The sequence below is a fragment of the Gekko japonicus genome, unplaced genomic scaffold (genome assembly GCF_001447785.1).
Source record: "Gekko japonicus isolate JY-2015 unplaced genomic scaffold, Gekko_japonicus_V1.1 scaffold5, whole genome shotgun sequence".
Lineage (NCBI taxonomy): Eukaryota > Metazoa > Chordata > Lepidosauria > Squamata > Gekkonidae > Gekko > Gekko japonicus.
Window position 1 is genome coordinate 3,300,764 of NW_015168652.1, and position 22,783 is coordinate 3,323,546.

Below are 22,783 nucleotides of genomic sequence, written 5' to 3' on the forward strand. Positions count from 1 at the left end.
TTCACCCACTCCTTTCCACTATATTGGTAGACCTGCCCTCCAGAGAATGGGTCACCCCTTTCCACTATATTGGTAGAGCTGGCCTCAGACTGTCACCCCGTGCTGAGCCATAGAAAATGTACCAGCACTTGGGAGGGGGGGCTCTTGCAGTCTACTTTGTGTTTTTTAGTGTAATATGACAACCAGCATTACAGGTCAAATATAACAGAGGTGAGACAATCATTGCCAGAACCTTGCGTAATCTAACAAACAAGAAGTTGTTTAAATGTTATCAACCTGTCCAAACTACTTATTTATTCAAATATTTATATCCCACTTTTCCCTGTAACTTAAGGCAGCTTACAAGTCACACTGGAAAGCATAATAGGGGTGTGCAACAAAATAAAATATCATTTTTCCAGCTCCATTGTAGCCTATGGTAACCATTATAGTCAATGGCCTCATAGGCTATAATGGAAAATCGATCTGGGGGTATCTGCAGCTCGGGGGACTGTTTTTTGAGGGAAATGAATCAAATTTGCAGCATAGTTGCTGGTGCCTCTCCTCTAACCTCCTCCCAAGTTTCAAAAAGATTGGACCCGGGGGCCCAATTCTATTGGCCCCAGAAGTAGGTGCCCTCATCCTCCATTGTTTCCAATAGAGAGAAAATGCCTTGTGGGCTGAAAGCAGTAATCCCTGCACTGCCTGTTACAATTTTGTGTGCCAGCACCACCTAGCCCAGCTTAATCTGGCTAGAAGAGAAGAGATTGGATTTATACCTCACCCTTCACTACCCAAAGGTGTCTCAGAGCGGCTTACATACTCCTTTCCCTTCCCCTCCCCACAACAGACACCCTGTGAGGTAGGTGGGGCTGAGAGAGCTCTTGACAGAAACTGCTCTTTTTCAAGAACAGCTGTTATCAGAGCTATGGCTTGCCCAAAGTCATCCAGCCAGGTGCAAATGGAGGAGTGGGGAATCAAACCCGGTTCTCCCAAATTAGAGTCCGTGCACTTAACCACTACACCAAACTGGCTAGGGTGGCTCCCAAGGGTTCCCGGGCCCTCCTAAATTTCTGGAGAGCCCCTTCCTAAATCCTACATGGCTCCGCCTCCATAAATAGTGACAATGGCCTGTGATGTCACTGGCTCCTCCCTATGATGTCACTGGGCCTCGGTTCTTTTAAGGACCTAGCACAGCAATGCCTCTGGCCCAGCCCCAGCCCCCCCGGGAAATTGGAAAGTCTACGCCCTTGTAATGAAGTGTCATATGACTCACCACATGACCTACAGGATCTGAACAGATCTCATCTGGTTAGCTGCCCCATATAATCATCATGTGGGCATGTTTTAGGTATGGTCAAATAAAATGGCTGAAGAGATAAACTTTGCTATGAAAGCTGTTCCGAGTCGGGGACAAGTTCCAGCTCTGGCTTCTGGGCTTGAGCATAGATTCTGGTGAGTAGGAAGATGCCAGCAAACTAACTGGGCTCCTGTTCTGATGTCCTTCACAGCACAGAGGCCAAGTAAGAAGCTCCCAAATGACTTAGCTATGTGACTACGTGAAGTGCAAAGCTGTTGAGAATCACTTTATATTTCCTTCTCATTCACTGGTTGCATATTTGAAATATAATCTTTATGAAGTACATTTATTAATTTTACTTGTCCTTATGTGCACTAAGTACATGGTGGATGGCAAATGCATACAAAGCTTTCTAAACACAAGAACCCAGTTAAGAAAACATTTAGGGTTTTTTTGTGAGTATTGTGTATGTGTGTTTATGTGTGTGTGCCTGGAAGTCATGGTTGACTTCTGGAGACCCCTAGTGGGGCTTGGACATCTCAGTGGCTTGCTATTGCCTGCCTCTGTATCCCGGCCCTGGTATTCTTTAGAGGTCTCCCATCCAAGTATTTGTCAGGGGTGACCCTGCTTAGCTTCCAAGATCTGATGAGATTGGGCTTGCCTGGGCTTTCCAAGTCGGGGTAGTTAAGAAAACATTTAAAGTGGCATTTTCTTTTGTAAATGGTGTGTGGATGTTGTAAAAAAATTACCCCATTCTAATAGTCACATATGGGCTCATCTGTAGATACCAAAATCTGTGGATCGGTCTCACAATGACTAAAAACAGATAGTTCTGCAAACCTGGGGGACCTGTTTCCTCAACAAGTAATCACATTGTAGAATTCACTCCTAGTGGATGTAGTGATGGTCACAAGCACAGAAAGGTTTAAAAGAGAGTTAGACAGATTCATGGAGGAGAGGTCCATCAGTGGCTACTAACCATGGTGACTAATGGGAGCCTCCATCTACAGAGGCAGCAAACCTCTGAATACCAGAGATGGAAGGCAGCAGCAAGTTAAGGCCTTGGCCTCTGTGGTCTGTTTGTTGGCCCTCCTGGGCAACTGTTTGGTCACTGTGTGAAACAAAATGCTTGATTAGATGGGGCCCAGTGGTCTGATTCAGCAGGCTCAGTTTATGTTCTTATGTTCCCATGAGGATTCCCATATCTTTGGATCTCATAAGTGTATCCAGCTTCTGGTCCTACCAGATTTCAAAGTGTAGCTGAATAACAATGGGGCACAGACCTCTTCAAGTGAAGCACAGCACAGGACATCAATAACAGTTTATATGATATTGATAGGAAGTTAAAACTGGACTTGGAAACTTACTCAACATAATAAGTGCCATAAATGGGATCATCAATCTTCTCCCAGCCATATGGTAGCTCTGCAAAACAAAGAGTAATGCTTCTCAGTAAACACAGCACGGGATGCCGAGATTTCTAATAATAATGAAAGAATATTGTCAAACATGATAACTATGTAACACAGTTAAATAAAATGCTCAAAAGCAATGCCAAATTCTAGATGCATTCCATGCCAGTTGAAAGTACTTTTTGGCTTGAAAACTGGCATGAAAAACTGTCTAAGAAGAATACAGCCTAGGTTCTCTCTTGCTGTGCAAACAGTTGTCCCCACCAGAAATAGTAGTGTATTTATCTGTGGTATCATTGTCCAAGGAAATCCTCTCCCCTCCAAGAAATGCTAATGATCACAGACAGTGAAAACAAAGAAAATCAAAGTAAGTGTTTTCTGAACTGTACATTACGGTTTTAAATGCTATAATGATACCGTTGGCAGTAACCTAAAACTTGCATTGCTTAGTTCCTTATTTAGCTTCATACAGCAGAGACAGCGGGAGTATCCATTACAACCAATGTTCCCTCTAAGCTGCAGGGTCTTGTGAGCAAAAGTTTTACTTTGTGAGCTACTGGCATTAAAGTTGTGAGCAAATGATTGGGCTACTGCATAAATAAGTTTGCTCTGGAGCCATCCTTCCTGAGCTGAAGGCTAAAAAACTGTGAGCTAGCTCACACTGACTCAGCTTAGAGAGAACAATGATTACAACTCCTGCAAACTTGTACCATCAGAAAAGACATATGCACTATGCACAGTACAAAAACTGCATAAAGACACTTTATTGTGGACATAGGCAGGATGGTGGCTGTGCATTAGAAATGGTGCTATTCCTGCCAAATGAGATACTTAATTCAAATCAGTGACGTGGGTTTTCGGGGGGGGGGAGAATTAATTGGCAATGAAAGCCATTCACACATGAATTGTTGCAGATTCAAAGAACTGTCTGCAATATATCCATGTCCACTTATCTATTTCAACAGGATTTAACTAGAGGATGCTGGGGCACCTCAGTTTCACTGTCACTCTCTGTAGTATTGTTTGTATTAATTCCATATCAGGCTGGTGATTACAATATTCCTTCCACTGTGTGAGAAGAGGCATTATGAATGATAATTGTAACTTTGTTTTAAATTTGACGTGCTAAGATGATAAGGCATATTTATAACTTGATTTTTATTTTAATAACTATATATATTTGTAGTTTTATCATCCTTTCCCCCATCTACAATCCAATATATTATACACAGACTCTGTCACATAAATGTATCTGACTGATCATAGGCACTGTTTCCACAGACACTTAACAAAAATGTGTATGTGGGATGAAATAATATACTAATCCATACTTGCATTATATTCACACATGAGGGGGGAAGAGCAGTGCCAGAGAAAGTTACCCCAAAGATGTTATCCATGCTGTTTCCACACTATCTGGACCTACCCAAACACTGCATCAAAACAAATCACATGATTTGTTCAGCTCCGTGGGCTCCCAGGGTGATCAGGGAACCCAGAATGGGTATAATAATACTATGAAGTTCTCCTAAATGAGTTGTATTATCCTAATTTTATCTTTCATAGTTCCCTTTACATAGAACAACCTTAAGAAGACAGAAAAGTGCCCAGTAGCAGAAAAAACTGTTAGTGTTCTATAATTTAATCTAGAGTCACCTTGAGTCCTTTGCCAGATAAAAGCAAGGTAGGCTGCGATCAGATGTGCCTTTAAATCCGATATAGCTGCTGATCCCAGATGGATCTAAAGTGCACGATCAGACAGCAACATCTCTCAAAGTTTCCACAGTCATTGGCACCCTGTTCTGCCCCACCCCTGAAACGCAGTAAAAAGACACTGCGGAATGTCCGGTCCTAACGCTTGCTGATGGGCCACGGATGAATTTTCCCAAGTCTGATCACTCAAGCGTGCTATCAGGCCATTGGGATGGTCTGCTCACTCCATCCCAACTGGGCACCATTTTTTGCTCGCTTAGCAATACGCGCATAACTGCATAATCACCCCCATCTCTAGGCCAGCTTTGAAAACAAGCAGGAAAGGGAGTGATCTTTGTCAAGTGACCACGGCTCACTGTGAACCAAAGGGATCACAGTGCTCTGTGGAAGGATCGGTGAGTGGTCAAAGCAGAGACTCGACTCCCAGAAGTTGGAAAGTGCATGTGCCAAAAACTGCACCCTCATTTATGCGCATGCAGAAAAACAGGCAACCCCCCCTCGCCCATCCATGTCATCTCATCGCGCAGTGATGGGCTAAGCCCGCAGCGAAATGGATGCCTGATCAAGCAACTTTGTTTCAAATACCAACAGATGAAATAGGAGCACTTCCCAACGACGCCAAATGGCACATCTGACCACAGCTGCAGAAATAGTTTAAATAAAAAAGCCCAAGTCTTAAAACAACCCATTTAAGTACACACTTCATCTGAAATGGAAACAACACTTCTTTCACAAGCTCCTTCAGAAGCATTGTTCTCTATAATTATGCAAAAGAAAAAATTGGAATAAATTTATGATTTGATATTAGTTTACTCCTCTATGTTTTTCTAACTTAATTATGCATAATGGTATGTGTGAGCTGACCAAACTGGTAAAGAGTTCAGATAGCAAATCCCATTTTTGAGTGTAAAAGTCTGTTAAAAATTTAATGAGTTGCGACTATTATGAAGGGCCCAATTTCTGAAAGCCATGGGCAGAACTGCTAACTATATTACCTCCATTGGAAAAAAAATTCAGCTTTGCCTTTGTGGGTCATAAAAAACCATATAAATTCCTCATAAGGCTATGTGTTAATTTTATTTTTCCATCCACAATGAACGCTGTGAACTATATTTAATTAACATTCTATGCAGACCAGTAAAACAGAATTACTAGCACTCATTCTCTGAGCTACTAGCTGAAAGTTGCCAGATACACCTTGCAGAGCACAGTTTGCTATAGAACTACTGTTTTAAGTGCTGCCTGTTACCTTTGCTTTAAGCTGGCTTGTGATTTTCAGTATCACTAAATAAGAGGGCAACCACAATGATTAGAGGGTTGGAGTACCTTCCTTAAGAGGAAACACTGAGAAGTCTGGAACTTTTCAGTTTAGAAAAGAGATGACTAAGGGGGGACATGATAGAGGTTTATAAAATTATGCACGGGGTGGAGAGTGTAGACAAAGAGAATGTTTTCTCCCTCTCCCAAAATACTAGAACTTGAGGGCATCCAATGAAGCTTATGAACAGTAGATTCAGAACAGACAAATGGAAATAGTTCTTTACACAGGAGTGATTAAAATATGGAATTTGCTGCCAGAGGATGCAGTGATAGCCACAGGAACAGACAGCTTTAAAAGGGGATTAGATAGTTTCATGGAGGACAGGTCTATCAGGGGCTACTAGCCATGGTGTCTGAGGGGAACCTCCACATTCAGAGGCACCAAGTCTCTGAATCCCAGTGCCAGAAAGCTACATAAGGGAAAGGTCTTGGCCTCTATGTCCTGTTGTTGGCCACTGTGTGAGACAGGATACTGGGCTACATGGACCACTGGTCTGTTCCAGAAGGGCTCTTATGTTCTTAAACAAATGGTATCATTTCTGTATCTGCAATGAAATCCAAAGATTACAAAAGGTGCTTCATTTTTATGTTTTGAGAAAAAGCAAAATAGGCATTTTCTAAATTGGGAGTTTAGACACTGTGTTTTCTAGTCCTCATTTGGGTTTGTTCTCTTGCCTAAAACCCAGGAATCTATCTTTTGGAGGTCGGTAGGCAGGAAACACTGTACATGAGGGGTGGATCTCGGGGGGGGACTTCCATTCCTTCCTTCTTAGGGTCAGAGGGAACAAAGAAACAAGATGGAGTAGATCAGAACTAGAAAGATGAGTTAGTTAGACTGTTGTTGTTTTCTTTCCATGTAATCCTTTCCCTAATTTTTAAGTGAATCTATTCTTAGAAGTGAAATACACATGTTTCTGTGCTGCATTATTCTGCTGCACTTCACTTACTCTCAGGGGTCGTTTTGTAGAAAAAGAGCTAGAGGAATTCATTAGCATAACTTATTAGCATATGCCACACCCCGACATCACCGGAAGTGTGTCATAAGGCCACACCCCCTGACATCACCGGAAGTGTGTCATAAGGCCACACACCCCGCCCCCAATGGTCCCAGCCACCGGCGCCGGCCTTGCAGCTCCACTGCCGAGCCCCATGAGGGGCCCGGCGATGGACCTGCAAGGCCGGGAGTGCAAGGAAGCCCCGCGAAGGCCCTCCCTGGCCCCAGGCAGGCAGGGGTGGGGAGAGGCAGGGAGGAAGCAACTTACCCTCCCTCTTCTCCTGCCTCCTCCTGACTGAATGAGGGCTGGAAGCGGGGCGGCCGGAAGCAGGGTGTGGGGCTTCATCATGTGCCCCGCCCCTGTACCTCACCCGGGGGAACTGCGATCCCCCACGATCCCCCCAAAATGACCTCTGCTTACTCTGCTAAATAAACACTGTTGGAACAACTAATGCAACTAAACTTGGTTTCACTGTTGAGAAAACTAATAGTGGTTATGGCTCCTTTGGTGCCTTCACTAATGAACAGTGTTATAGAAGATAGAGATAAGAACTGTTTAGGTTAGCAGCATTAATGTCTTGGCATCTGTCTTGAGACAATGGAATATATTCTCTGGTGAGAAATTAATACCTGTAAACCCAAACAAAGGACAATGCTACATACAAAAAGGCTACATATCCACACAAGAACAGAAAGGTGTACCTGAATCAGTCTGCTGGTACAATAAGTCAGTGGGTGTAACGGACAATGAATGGTTAATGTGCTAGCCCTGTCTGAGAACCTTGATTGACAGGGGGCTTAAATGGAATTCTACAGTTGAAACCAGCAGTTAAGAGTGACAGCTGAGAGTGGCAGTTAGAACTATGAAGTTCAGTTAAGAAGAGTGAGAGGATTGAAGAGTATCCTGAAATTATGGAACTGGGACCTGTAGTCCTTTCCTGAGGGAAACAGCTCCTAATAAAAAGAGATGATCCCTATCAAATGTTTACGAAGGAAAATTGTAACTTGTGTGGATGTCCTGCCTTCACAAACTTAACTAATTTTGAGACAAAGAGACTTATGCCTGTTTATTTAAGCAGTGACTGCCAAGAGATCTCTCTCCACAGTTTTAAAGTCTTAGTCTGTATAACAAAACATCTACTTTATTGTGATAAACTCTCTATTGTTTATATTTGCCTGTTCACCTGCCAAGTTCCAAATGTGATACCTATTGGAACATTTCCTTAAAGGAGTGAAATAATGCAGTTTGTTTGTTTTGAATTAACATCAGCCTCTCATGTGCCATTATCGGACATATATAAATGAATGATTTTTGTTGGCTCCTCAGTTCCCTAGACTGGGTCAGCTTATATCTATATACATTTAAACAACTGGGTGGGACAGTCAGCACAACACAGAAGAAGGACTACTCAGCCAAGAAAAAGAAAAGGGGAAATTGAGGGGAATTGTTATATTTGGTAGTAGCGTTGTGATCTGAAAATAAAACCCACTACTAATTTGTCCCAAAACAAACTACACACACACACACACGAAGAAAATATCTTATATGATTGTGAGGAACTTTATAATAAGTTAAGGGGAGGAATTACCTCAGAATTCCTGTCAGAAATGGCATCACCATGCAGACCCGGTGAGGCACATGGGGATAGTCAAGGAGGAGAAGAAGCTACACCTGGGGAAAGTCCTAGGCAGGAGGTGGAAATTATGAAAATGAAAACTGAATTGGTTAAAATAGATACCAAACAAAGTGAGATATACAGTGGAACAAACTGCAAATAAAAAACATACTGTATATAGCCAAAATAAAGACTAAACAAATAATTGTATCTGTGTCTGTTTCATTATTCTTAATCATGCATAGATAAGAGAATCTTACAGTATATAGAAAATCTTGCAAACATATAGAAGAGATATGAACCTCAAGGGACACTAAATCAAATGTAAATTGGTAAACTGGAACACTCAGTCTTTAACATCACCCCAAGTCTACCTATTGTAACAGTTTCACTACCAAATGTCAAAAAGGAAACTGGGAGTGCTCATACAGTCTTTAACACTGCCATAAGGTCATGTAACACTTTCACTGAAGGTCCAGTATTTCAGAAGAAGCTGGTCACTGTAGGATATCCTCTTACAGGCTCACCAGCTTTCAAATTTTTCCATTTCATTCAGGCTTTGTCAAAGAGGTGACTGATACTTCAATATGTTCCTAAGGTTAACATTCTATGAAACAAACATTATCTAGTAAAAATCAGCACATCAAATTGGAAACCACAGGACAATGTCAATCAACATTCCTTGAGGCCAAAGAATCAACTTCTAAAAGATTTCTTAACAGCGTTCCTTCATGCAGTTATTTGGCTACACAAATCTTAATGATGTTCTAACCTGGGTCTGACAGATATGCACCAACATGTTTAACAACTCAGTGTCTCCAATCTGAAGCTAGGGTTCCTCTTAAAGTCATATCACATTGGACTTCCGGCTTCGACGCTCGCCATGGTGGCTGTCTCCTCCTGGACCTCTGGGACGCAACTGCCAGAGCCTGTGGCAAGGAGGGTGTGCGATTGTCTGCATCCCCCACAGAGCCACAGAGGCTGCCGGCGAGGGGATCCTGCTACAGAACTTCCTGATGGAACTAGAAGTGTACACCGGTTCAAGTGCCGGGTGATCAAGCGATCGGCATTTTAAGCGAATCAAGAATTGTGTTGCCATTGAACTGTGAGTCAAGTTTAAGCGAGAACATTAGGGGGGAAAGCTGAAAGCCGCCCCGCGGAAAGCAAGGGGGAAGGGGACTCTCCTCCAATAAGACAAACATAAGAGAAATTTACTGTTCAAGCGGGGGGGGGGCTCGTGAAGTGAAAAAGACCAAAATAGAGGACTTTTAAGAACTTACCAAGCTTATTGGAGAACTTTAGAGACTGTGTTAACTTTTGGTGAAAAGTAAACAAATCCTCAAATATGGCGCCTCCAACGAGGAAAGAGGAGAAAGAAAAGATAGCGAAAGCTAAACCTGCCGGAAGTGCCAGTCCAGCGAGTGTTGTGCCCAGACAGGACACAACTACAGACCTGAAAAGGATGCTAAATGAAGCACTGCACCCTCTGCTGGAACAGGTGACGGCAATAAATTGGGAAACTGATGCACAACAATCTCAAATGAATGAGACTGTCAAAAAACAGATCAAATTGAGAAGGAACTTAAAGAAAATGATACCAATGCCAAAAAGCTACAGAAACAAATGAAGGCAATGGAAAAGAAGCGTCAAACAGATGAATAACTGCTACAGCTGCAAATGGAAAGGGCAAGCTATGTCCTAAGATTTCAAAGGATTCCTGAGGAAAAAGGGGAGAATCTCATACAGATAATGTGCGAAGCCCTGGGGCAAATGGCAGATATTAAAGCTGAAACTCTGCAAAGTGACATTGATATGGTCTTCAGATCATATACAGAATTTATAAAGAAAAATAATCTGCCTGGAGAAGTGATGGTGAGATTCTCCAGAAGAAACGTGAGAGATAAATTCTTAAAGCGGCTAATGGGGCTACCCTGAAAATGAAAGGCTAAGAGATAAAAGTCTTAAAGGATATTCCATTTGAAATAAGGAGGAAAAGACGCAAATATAAAGACTTGGTTTTATTTCTACAAAAGAAACAAATTGCCTACAGATAGATTATGCCTGAAGGAGTCATCTTCAAGTTTGTGAATGAGAAAGAGAAAATTGACACTGTGGAAAAGGCAAGAGAATTTTTACATCTTCATAGTCGCCCAGCAGATGTGAAAGAAGAGGAAGAAAACGAAAGCTCCAAGGAGGGTGGTGGAGATGGAGCAGGGTCATCTTCTGGCGAAGAATCAGACTCAGATTTGGGGGCAGCTGCCCTACCAATTGAGGAAGAAAAAGAACAAAAAATGAGTTGTTATCATAATTTGAAGCTCTAAAAAATGATCAAATTATGGTGTCTTCGGCTCTTTATGAAGTCATAGTAGTGATGCTTTAATTTAGACTAGTAGTTTAATAGAAGTTTGATGAACATGTTCAATGGGCCTATTTGAGTATTCAGCTATATAAGCATTGTTTTTAAAGCAGTTTGAATGACACCCACTCTTGGGTTTTTAGAGGTTTCTTTTCTTTATCCCATAGTTTGTAGACCCTTTCCTATTTTTTCAATGTAGTGTTTAGTTATAGAAAATGCAATAAAAAAATCCCCTTCGGGGGGCCAAAAAAAAAAAGGTCATACCACACCACAAAATTATCAAATATCCAACATATACAACCAACTTGTATTTACAAATAACATGTAGGGTCATTACTCATATTAAGACCTTTTGGGTGCAATGTTTTTAATTTAAAAATCCATTTAGCTTCTTGGTGAAGTAAGAACCAACATACATCTGTATTACTAATTTGTCTGGTAGTATATTTGACAAAGCCCCAATGAAACAGGAAAATTTGACAGATGGTAAGCCTGTAAGAGGATATGCTAGTGACCGGCTTCTTCTGAAATACTGGACCTTTAGTGAAAGTGTTACATAACCTTTGGGCAATGTTAAAGACTGTATGAGAATTTCCAGTTTCGTTATTGACATTTGGTAGTGAAACTGTTACACAGCCTTAGGATGGTATTAAAAGACTGATTAATGTTTCCAGTTTCCTTACTGACATTTGGTTTAGTGTCCTTTGAGATTCCTATCTCTTGTATACGTTTGCAAGATTTTCTATATGCTGTAAGATTAAGAATAACAAAACAAACACAGATACAATTTTATGGGGCTTTATTTTGGCTATCTACAGTACATTTATTATTTGCAGTGGGTTAAAAAAGAGGCAGAAAAGGAAAAAGCCAGGATTAAGGCAGAAAAGAGAAACGCTAGTATAGAGGCAGAAGAGGAACAATTTATTAATGTATTTTAATGTATTTATTGTTCTAGTGTTTTAAATGTTGTTAGCCACCTTGAGCCAGTCCTGTGGCTAGGGGGCATACAAATTGAAATAAATAAATAAATAAATAAACCCAAATACAGTTAGCTAGAATTGAAGCTGAGAGAGAACAGGAAAAAGCTAAGATGGCACAGCAGGAGATAGAGAGGGAAGCTGAGAGAGAACATGCAAAAGAAATGTTTCGGATGAGGATGAAGAAGATGCAGCTGAGGGCAGAATTACCACTTCCACCAAGTAGTGTAGAAAATGCCTCAGTGGAAAAAAAGAAGTTTCCATTGTATCAAAAAGGGGATGACGTGGAGACATCTTTATTACCTTTGAAAGGTCTTATACAGAGGAGGACAGGATGATATTTTACACCCACAGATTTATGGAGGACTGAGTGAAGTTTACTCAGAAACGAGAGATGAGGAAACCTCCAATTATTTACTTTTTAAAGAAAGAGTGAGAGTTAGGTATGGACTCACAACAGAACAAAACCTTGTCATCACAAACCAGATTGGTTAATGTAGTAATCTGGAGTATGCCTCAGATTTAGGCTTCAGAATTGTTTACCAGGCCAGAAGCTAGCGAGGTTGCTATGGAAACAGAGGCTGATTTCGCAGTAGAGCTGCCTCGCTGTTGCGCCACCGTTTGCCCCAGTTCTATTGGTCAATTTCACACCAGAAGCTGCGTGGCTGATTTTGACCCACGGCTTTGCTCGATTTTCCCCGCAGTTTTGTGATCTTGTGTTTTGAGGATCAATGAAACTGCGGAGGAAATCGGCCGAAGCCACGGGTCAAAATCAGTCGTGCGGCTTCAGGTGTGAAATTGACCAACAGAACTGGGGCAAATGGCAGCGCAACAGCGAGGCAGCTCTAGTGCGAAATCAGCCAGAATCTAGTAATTTGGCAGAGCAAACGCAGGCAGAGCTAAGTGTGAGTAAACCTGATATTTAGATGCAGAATATTCCTACTGTACAATTTATAACTGAACAAAGGCAATATGATTCTTTGCAGGAGTAGCACCAACAAACTGAGACCCCTTCCCAAGAAGTAACAGTAGAGGATCCTTGTTTGTTTAAAATCATAGACTAGATAACGTTTTTGAGGTGAAAATGTGCTGCTATATAGGAGAAGCATAAACAGCTGATTATCCCAAGAAAATATAGATTGCAGCTTCTACATCTTGCCCATGAAACATCCCTGTCTAGACATTTGGTAATTAACAAAACTAGAGACAGGATGCAAGCACTATATAATTGGCCAAATATGGGAAAGGATGCCAGAGCATTTTGCCATTCTTGCCAAGCATGTCAGCTGGTGGGCAAAGCTCAGGACAAAACAAAGGGTGCTTACAACTCATTCCACTTGTGACTGAAGCATTCTCAAAAATTGGAGTAGCTATTGTGTGACCAGTTGCTACAGCAACCTGGCATGGGAATAAATATATAATAACAATTGTGGATTATTCAGCACAATTCCCAGAAGCCATCCATTTAAAGGACATTGAAGCCAAAACAGTAGCAGAAACATTTTTGACAGTCTTCACTAAGCTAGGCTTTCTGCAAGAAATTGACACGAATTTGGGAACATCATTCATGCCCAAGGCAGTGAAGGAGTTGTTGCAAGCCTATAGCATCAAATATCTCACCACCACAGCTTATCTTCGGCCCCTGCCACACAGGACGGCTGAAACGAGGCTACTCAGAGCCGCTGCAAACTTGAGACGCCGCGGCGGGATCTCACGGATCCCCTGAGCCGCGGCGCATTGCTCCCCGGCACGATCAGATGCCGGGGAGGAAAAGTCCGATGGGAGGGGGAGGCTGCCGAACTGCGCATGCTCGAGCATGCGCAGTACGGCCAGGGGCCGGGATGCAGCGGTACAAGGACGCGCTGCCGATCCCACAGCCCAGCTCGAGGCACTCCAATGGATGCAACCACCTAGATAGGTGGTTCTTTTTTATGGCGCGGTATCGGCATTTGGGATGGATCAGGGACGGAGACGGCACGCTCCCCAGATGTTGAGGTGGGATCGCGCCCGTTCTGTCCTGCTCCCGGCCCAAATGGGCTCGTATGAACAGGGCCTTCCCCAAGCAAATGGACTGAATGAAAGATTCAATGGTATCCTGAATCACATGCTGAAGACCAGTTCGGCGAATCATCCTAACAACCGGGATCAAGAAGAAGAAGAAGGAGTCTCAGAGCAGCTTAAAAACTCCTTTCCCTTCCCCTCCCCACAACAGACACCCTGTGAGGTAGGTGGGGCTGCGATAGATCTTTCAAGAATTGCTCTTTCAAGGACAGCTCTGACAGAACTATGGCTTGCCCGAGGTCATCCAGCAGGTGCAAGTGGAGGAGTGGGGATTCAAACCCGGTTCTCCCAGATTAGAGTCCACACACTTAACCATTAAACCAAACTGGCTCAGCAAAGGCTTCAGCATCTTTTCTTTGGATATCAGGAACTGGCACAAGAAAGTTTGGGATTTAGTCCCTTTGAACTACTGTTTGGGGGTCATGTGAGAGGACCAATGGACATCCTCAAGGGAGCATGGGTGAGCAGAGAGACCATCGAAAGTAAAGATGTAATCACCTGTGTACAGGAGCTACAAGAGAATCTTCAGGAACTGAGAGCTGCTGTTTCAGAAAACATTCATCTAGCCCAACAGAAGCAAAAGACCTGGTATGATGCCAAGGCCAGAAAAAGAGTCTTCAAGCCAGGAGACCAAGTCCTTGTTTTGAAACCTCAGAGAAAGCACAAGTTGGAAGCAGCATGGTAAGGACATTTTAAAATTGTAAACCAGGTTTCTATTGTAAACTATTCAGTCAATGTGGATCCTGAGGGTGGGCAATGTAAGATATTTCATGTAAACATGTTAAAACCTTACCATGACAGAGGTAATCTGGTCCTCATGGCCAGGGAAGGAAAAAAGGAGTAAATTGAACTAATGGGTTTGGGAAATATAACAAAGTGAATTTAGTGCCAACCCTTACCAAAGAATAACAATAGCAAGTTAAAATGATTTTAACAGAGTATCAGTCCATACTTTCCAACTTCCCAGGGAGAACTCAATTGGCTTAGCACAAGATAGATACCAGCTTATTGCTCTTCCCCCTTACAGAGTAACTGGCCCCAATGCTACCAGTATTGAAAAAGGAGTTGAAGAGATGCTGAACCTTGTGCTTATTGTTCCCTCAGAATGTCCTTTGACTTAACCTGATCAGACAGTAAGATTTTGTGTGGACTACAGACAGTTGAACAAGGTGAAGGTCCTTGATGCCTATCCTATATCCTGGATGGGCAAATTAATTGACACAGTTGGTGCTATCCACTTATAACTACACCATCCACCAGTAGTGTTCCAAAGAATAAAGGAGGCTGGTTTAACAGTGAAAGCCTCAAAATGCCAAATAGCTACACACCAAGTAAAATATTTAGGGCACATACTTGAAGGTGAATTTATAAAGCCAGACTGGAGGAAAGTGCAAGCTATCCAAGAATGGCCTAGACCCATGACATACATACATACAAACATACATATACGCAGCCCTGTTATGTGAATTTACCAAGAAGACAGTTCTCCCAATGGAGGGAAGTAAGCAGTGGGGTCCCACAAGGATCAGTATTGGGGGCAGGACTATTTAATATATTCATCAATCATCTGGAACTGGGAGGTAAGTAATGTAGTGGTCAGGTTTGAAGTGACACATAATTATTCAGGCTGGTGAAAACCAAGGCTGACTGTGAAGAGCTCCGAGAGGACCTCCACAAACTGCGTGAGAGGGCGATAATGTTGGTAAGTGTAAAGTGATGTACACTGAGATAAAAAAAATCCCAACTTCAAGTATAGGCTAATGGAGTCTGAACTTGCTGAGACTGAGAGGAGAATTTTTTCAGTGGAGGGTGGTAAGCAGTCGGGTACTGCAGGGATCAGTACTTAGTCCACTGCTTTTTAACTTGTTCATTAATGATTTGGAGTTGGGAGTATCCAGTGAAGTGGCTAAATTTGCGGATGATACGAAGTTGTTCACGATGGTGAAAACCAGGGAGGATTGTGAGGCACTCCAAAGGGATCTGTCAAGGATTGGCAAGTGGGCGTCAACATGGCAAATGGGGTTCAATGTGGCCAAGTGCAAGGTGATGTACATTGGAGCCAAAAATCCTAAATATAAATACACATTGATGGGGTCTGAACTGGCAGAGACTGATCAAGAGAGAGATCTTGGAGTTGTGGTAGGTAACTCAATGAAAATGTCGAGACAGTGTGTGACTGCAATAAAAAAGGCCAATGCTATGCTGGGGATTATTAGGAAGGGTATTGAAAACAGATCAGCCAATATCATAATGCCCCTATATAAATCAATGGTGCAACCTCATTTGGAATACTGTGTGAAGTTCTGGTCACCACACCTTAAAAAGGATATTATAGCATTGGAAAAAGTGCAGAAAAGGGCAACTCGAATGATAAAAGGGTTGGAACACTTTCCCTATGAGGAAAGGTTAAAGCGCTTAGGGCTCTTTAGCTTGGAGAAATGACGACTGAGGGGAGACATGATCAAGGTTTATAAGATTATGCATGGGATAGAGCAGGTAGAGAAAGAAGTACTTTTCTCCCTTTCTCACAATACAAGAACTCGTGGGCACTCAATGAAATTGCTGAGTGGTCGGGTTAGAACAGATAAAAGGAAGTACTTCTTCACCCAAAGAGTGACTAACACATGGAATTCACTGCCACAGGAGGTGGTGGCGGCTACAAGCATGGACAGCTTCAAAAGGGAATTAGATAAGCATATGGAACAGAGGTCCATCAATGGCTATTAGCCACAAGGTATAGATAGGGGCTCTGGGGCAAGTGATGCTCTGTCTTCTTGGTGCTAGGGGGGATCAACAGTGGGATGGCTTCTAATGTCCTGGCCCCACTGGTGGACCTCCTGATGGCACTGGGATTTCTGGCCACTGTGTGACACAGAGTGTTGGACTGGATGGGCCCTTGGCCTGATCCAACATTGGCGTCTCTTATGTTCTTATGTTAAAAGATCTTGGGGTTGTACTAGATAACTCAATAACAGTGTCAACCCAGCATGCTGCAGCAGTGAAAAAGGCAAACTCTATGTTAGGGATTATTAGGAAAGGGATAGAGAATAAAACTGCCAATACTGTAATGCCCCTGTAAAGATCTATGGTGCGGCCTCATTTTGATTATGTTGTACAGTTCCAGTCTTTGTATCTCAAGAAGGCCATTGCAGAGCTGGAAAAAGGTGCAGAGAAGGGCAACCAAGATGATTAGGGGGTTGGAGCACTTTCCCTATGAGGAAAGGCTGAAGAGTCTGGGACTTTTCAGTTTAGAAAAGAGATGACTAATGGGGGACAAGATAGAGGTTTATAAAATTATGCATGGGATGAAGAGAATTGACAAACGTATTTTTTCTCCCTCTCCCAAAATACTAGACCTTGAGGGCATCCAATGAAACTGATGGGCTGTAGGTTCAAGACAGACGAAAATAAATATTACTTTACACAGAGAATGATTAAAATGTGGATTTCACTGCCAGAGGATGTAATGATGACCACAGGAAAACAGTTTTAGATAGATTCATGGAGAATAAGTCTATCAATGGCAACTAGCCATGGTGACTGAGGGGAACCTCCATATTAAGAGGCACTAAGCTTCTGAATCTCAGAGACCAGAGGCAACATCAGGGGAAGGCATTGGCCTCTATGCCCTGTTGTTGGCTGTCCAGAGGAACTGGTTGGCCACTGTTTGAGACAGGATGCTGATCTAGATGGACCATTGATCTGATCTAGCGGGGTCTTCTTATGTTCTTATGAACTTAACTGACAAAGTAAAATAGACTCCTGAATGCCAAACTACTTTTGAGCACCTCAAGAAGGTACTGACCACAGAGCCAGTCTTGAGGGCCCCTGATTTTGCGAAGCCCTTTACTATATATACACACACACACACATATGTGTGTGTGTGTGTGTGTGTGCTTCCAATATTTGGATAAGGGCCATGCTAACCCAGATCGGAAAAGATGGAATCCAGTATCCCATCCTTTATTTTAGCAGGAAGTTAGTGGAGAAAGAACAGCACCTCTCCGCCATAAAAAATAACTTTGGAAATAGTGTTGGCCTTGGGGAAGCTAAAACATATGTCTAGGGGAGGAAATTTATGTTGTATACTGACCATTCCCCATTATGTTGGTTGAATCAAATAAATAGTACCAATAGCAAATTGATCAGACGGAGTCTCCTGTTACAGGATTTCAACTTTGACATTGTGCGTGAAAAGGAAAGAGAATGTAGTAGCCAATGCATTATCCAGAAGTACTTGAAGGTGCAGGTTGTAAAATCATAGATAAGTGGTGTGAATTGTATATAGTTATATAGGAAGTTTAATCCGTTGGAATTTAAAATGATGCAAACACCTAGTACACCCTACTGCACAGAAGAAGCTTGAAAGAACCTCCCCTGAAGCAATGAGAAAAACGGTGGGAGAAATAATGGTCAGTGAATGGTTAATGTACTAGTCTGTTCTGAGAATCTTGAATGACAGGAGGTTAAAATGGAGTTGAGAGTGGCAGTTAGTACAGTGAAAGTGAGAGGATCGAATAGGATCCTGGAATTAGGGAACTGGGACCCGTAGTTCCTCCCTGAGGGAAATAGCTCCTAGTAAAAGGGGTGATCCCTATCAAGTGTTTGAGAAGGAAAATTGGAACTTTTATGTATACTCCTGCCTTCACAAACTTAAGTATTTTTTAGACAAAGAAGCTTATGTCTGTTTCTTTAAGCAGTGACTGCCAAGAGATCTCTCTCCACAGTTTAAAAGACCTGTCTGTATAACAAAACAGCTACTTTATTGTGACAGTCTATTGTTTATATTATACAAAGTTACCTCATTCCTATTGCCTGTTCACTTGCCATTTCTCCACAGAAGTGAAATAAAGCAGTTTGTTTTGAATTAACATCAGCCTCTTGCGTTGTGAGACATATACAAATGAAGAATTTTTGTCAGTTCCTCAGTTCTCTCAGCTGGGTCAGCTTATATCTATATACATTTAAACAACTGGGCGGGACAGACAGTGAAACAAAGAAGAAGAAAAGACACTGCTCAGACAAGAAAAAGGGAAGTTGGGCGGAATCATCACAGTGGGCTTCAACCTTTTCAGACACAGGACCAGAGGTCATTTCGGGGGGGAATGCGGGGGAACGCAGTTCCCCCGGGTGAGGTTTAGGGGGGGGGGGGCACATGACGAAGCCCTGCCCCCTGCTTCCGGCCGCCCCGCTTCCAGCCCTCATTCAGCCAGGAGGAGCAGGAGAAGAGGGAGGGTAAGTTGCTTCCCTGCCTCTCCCCATCCCTGCCTGCTTGGGGTCAGGAAGGGCCTTGGCGGAGCTTCCTCGCACTCCCACTGGCCTTGCACGTCCACCGCCGGGCCCCCAATGTCAGGGGGTGTGGCATATGCTAATGAGTTATGCTAATGAATTCCCCTAGCTCTTTTTCTACGTAATGACCCCTGTACAGGACCCCTGAACAGCAAGAACAGGAAGATATGTGACACTGGAGTCTATGACAGGAAAAGGAAATGAGGAATTACGAGAAACTCACTGGGGTCAAGGCCAGGACTATGAGCAGCAGCCCAAGAGAGCTGGGGACAGAAAGCAGAAGCTGAGCAGTAGGATGTATACCAGGGTGAGCAACAGACACGTGCTGTGGAGGAATGCTCTTCACCTTCCTGCTGCTCCTCTGACAAAGAGAGGCAAGAGATTTGGCACAGTTTCTCTCTATGCATGCATACTAGCAGTGCAGCATTTCCAAAAAGCTGTACACAAAAAGGCAGCTCTTCCCAGGTAGGGCCCCAGGTAGGACTTTATGACCAACTGGTGGGTCCCAGCTAATGTTCCCTCTAAGCTGCACACTGTTGGGAGCAGAAATTCTACTTTGCGAGCTAGAAAAGCTAGTGGCATTAATGTTGATAGTGTATATATTTTTAAATATTGCATAAATTAGTTTTTTAGAAGATGACTTCAATAACCTTGAAAAAAAACTCAGAATAAATTATTTTAAATTATATTTAAACTATATATTTAAGAATAATGTAAACATTATAAAAGAAAATAGAATCCAGTCAAATTTCACCCACCCCTTTCCACTATATTGATAGACCTGGCCTCCAACCAGCATTACAGGTAAAGTATAACAGAGGAGGAACACTCACTGTCAGAACCCTGCCTAACCTAACAAAACAAGTAGTTGATTAAATGTTATCAACCTGCCCAAACTATTTATTTATTCAAATATTTATATCCCACTTTTCCCTGTGACTCAAGGCACCTTACAAATCATACTGAAAAGTGGGGTACGGGGGGGGGGGACCTTTTTCCTGGCTCCATTGTAGCCTATGGGGACTATCATAGTGGGACCACCACTATAACAACTGAAGACCATCTTGATAATGGAAGCACTTTATTGTTAATTGTAATGTCTTGGTTATGATTTTATGGTTTTATTGGATTTTGTGTATGGGCTTATGCCCCCTGTAAGCCGCCCTGAGCCCGCTTGCGGGGAGGGCGGGGTAAAAATATCTAAATAAATAAATAGTCAATAGGCCCCATAAGCTATAATGGAGAATCGATCTGGGGTATCTGGAGCTTGGGGGGGGGCTGTTTTTTTTAGGTAAAGGCATCAAATTTGCAGCATAGCTGCTGGTATTTCTCCTCAACACCCCCCCCCGTAAGTTTCAAAAATACTGGACAAGGGAGTCCAATTCTATGGGCCCCAGAAGGAGGTGCTTCCATCCTCCATTGTTTCCAATGGAGGGGAAAATGTCTTGTGAGCAGAAGCTCACAACCCTGAGCTGCTTGTTAAAAATTTGTGTGCCAGCACCCCCTAGTGCAGCTTAGAGGGAACTGTGGTCCCAACCCATGGGTTGAAGAACTGTGATGAGCTACAGGCAAGTCATCTGTTAGAGTTATTCAAGAGTTATTCAAGTGTGGCTTCTTAGACTTTCTGCATTCTTCATCAGATGAAGCTTCCAAACAATCATCAAATGCAGACAGCACCAGCCAATGAAATGAATGAAGTAGGTTTCCCACAGCTGAGAACTGTGACTAAAGGAATTTTAAGCTTGTGTTTCTTGGACATGGAATGCTCCACACCACTGCTTCTGAAACTCAGGGACTTTCAAAAGAAATTTGCAATGTGGCCCACACAATACCTTTTTAAGGCTCCAACAAGAACAAATGTTAATTTGAGGCCCCCACTCCTTCTTTGTATTGGATGTCAAAGCCATTAACCCTCTCAGTTTGAAATTATATTAAGAAGCATACACACACAGAGAGAATCCACCAGTAAAGTACAGCACTTCTTCTGTAAATAGGATTCTTTTCTTTCAGTGTACCAGTAAAGTACAGCTCTTCTTCTGTAAATAGGAGTCTTTTCTTTAAGTGAATTATGAACCCAAACTGAGTAGGGTTCAGAAACAAAAGGATCCAGGTTTATTTAAAGTACTGCTGTGTTTTTAATAGCTTTTTTGCAAGTTATTTCATTGCTGAAACTTAGAAATGTGTCCCATTAGGGAGAGTGTATAGAGTCTCCTCTGTAATGAAAGTGAAAGCAGAGTAAGAGGTAGGGTTGCAAACTCCAAGTTGGGAAATTCCTGGAGCTCTGGGGGTGTATGGTATACCATAGATTCTAGGTGAAATCCCTCCCCAAATTTTCTCCTCCACAGTAATTGTCTCCAGATTCCATGAATTTCTCTGGACAGAGTCAGCAATCATACAGGAAAATAATCTCTGGAAATCAGCAAAATAATCTCTGGAAGTCAGCAATCATACAGGAAAATAATCTCTGGAAATCACTTGTAATTCTGGGAGATCTCCAGATACCACCTGGAGGTTGGCAACCCCTTAGATGGATACAAAAGTAGAACAGAGCTGAAAGAGGGACAGAAGAATGAAGCCTGATGTTAAGAATCTGGACTTGTATTGTCTCCTTGACTGCATTAAGCTACAAATCACATTTATATCTCCTTGGATTCATTGGTTTAAAAATCAATGGGTTCCTTTAAGGCAGGGGTGTCAAACATGAGGCCCAAGGGCCGGATCAGGCCATCAGAGAGTTGAAATCCAGCCCACGAGGCCCTGGCTGTTTCCTGCTTCCTTTTCCAGTTCTGCCGCTGCTGCTGCTGCCATGTTGCTGCTTGCTTTACCAGACTCTCTCAGTGGCACAGGAGAGATAGATAGGCAAGCCTCTCCTGTGCAATTGAGTCTGGTAACGAACTGGCTGAGGCTCCTCCCACTCCTCCTCCCACAGGGAGGAAGGGAACTGGCCAGGCTACCTCAATCCTACAGACGACAAAGGGAAGCCTTTCTTTCCTTTCACTGGTTGAGGCTCTTTCCTGAAGGGAGGGAGGGAACGAGGTCTTGCTTTGCTGGGCTGCCTCAACTGCATGGGAGAAATACCAGGACTTTTAAGACCAACAAAGTTTCGTTCAAGTTATGAGTTTTTGTGTGCCTTGCTACAGTGTGCGTGTATTTTATTGGTCTCCTTATGCTGTGTGTGTGTGTTTTGTTGGGCTCCTTATGCCAGGGCTCTTATGGGTGCCACTGGGTTCTCTCTCCCTTTTCACTGTATTCATGCCCGCTTGATCCAGTCTTTCTCAGTATGAAAGCAATGGAAACTATTTTAGAGGAGGAATAACAACAAGTCAGTGAGGTGGATTAGGCTGAGAGTGTGTGTCCAGACCAAGTTCACCCAGCACATTTCCTCTGCAGGAAGTTATAGTTATTTTTCTGGGGAAGAAGTTTTGTAGACAAACACATAGCCCTCAGTCTTTCAGGATGCCTTCTCATGTTCTTGACCAGCACATGAAGCAACTTATGTACAAAAGCTCACAATGCCCAGCCATTTCATGTTCTCCCCTGGGTCCTAGGCTCAGAACACTGAGCATGAGATTTCTGCAATGAATATCAATAAATCAAAAGTAGATCTGCAGCTTACAGATATACACCTGAACAGCATACTCAAGATTGCTACAGCACAGACATTTTGATGCAATAATTTAGAGCTAGAGGTGTCAGTTATCACAGACTGTTAAAAAGGCAAAATATTGCAAGAGTGCTAGTGTTTTAAGCACATTTTAGTTAAAGT

At 42.7% G+C, this 22,783-nt stretch overlaps 1 protein-coding gene across 1 annotated transcript in view; it reads right to left on the minus strand.

Annotated features, from left to right (window-relative positions):
* Positions 1-22,783, minus strand: part of MAGI2 (membrane associated guanylate kinase, WW and PDZ domain containing 2) — a 959,850-nt gene that overhangs the window by 249,859 nt on the left and 687,208 nt on the right. Inside the window, exon 7 of the mRNA XM_015415060.1 lies at positions 2,647-2,704. Within this exon, the coding sequence (XP_015270546.1) occupies positions 2,647-2,704 (58 nt within the window). The remainder of the gene's footprint in view (positions 1-2,646; positions 2,705-22,783) is intronic.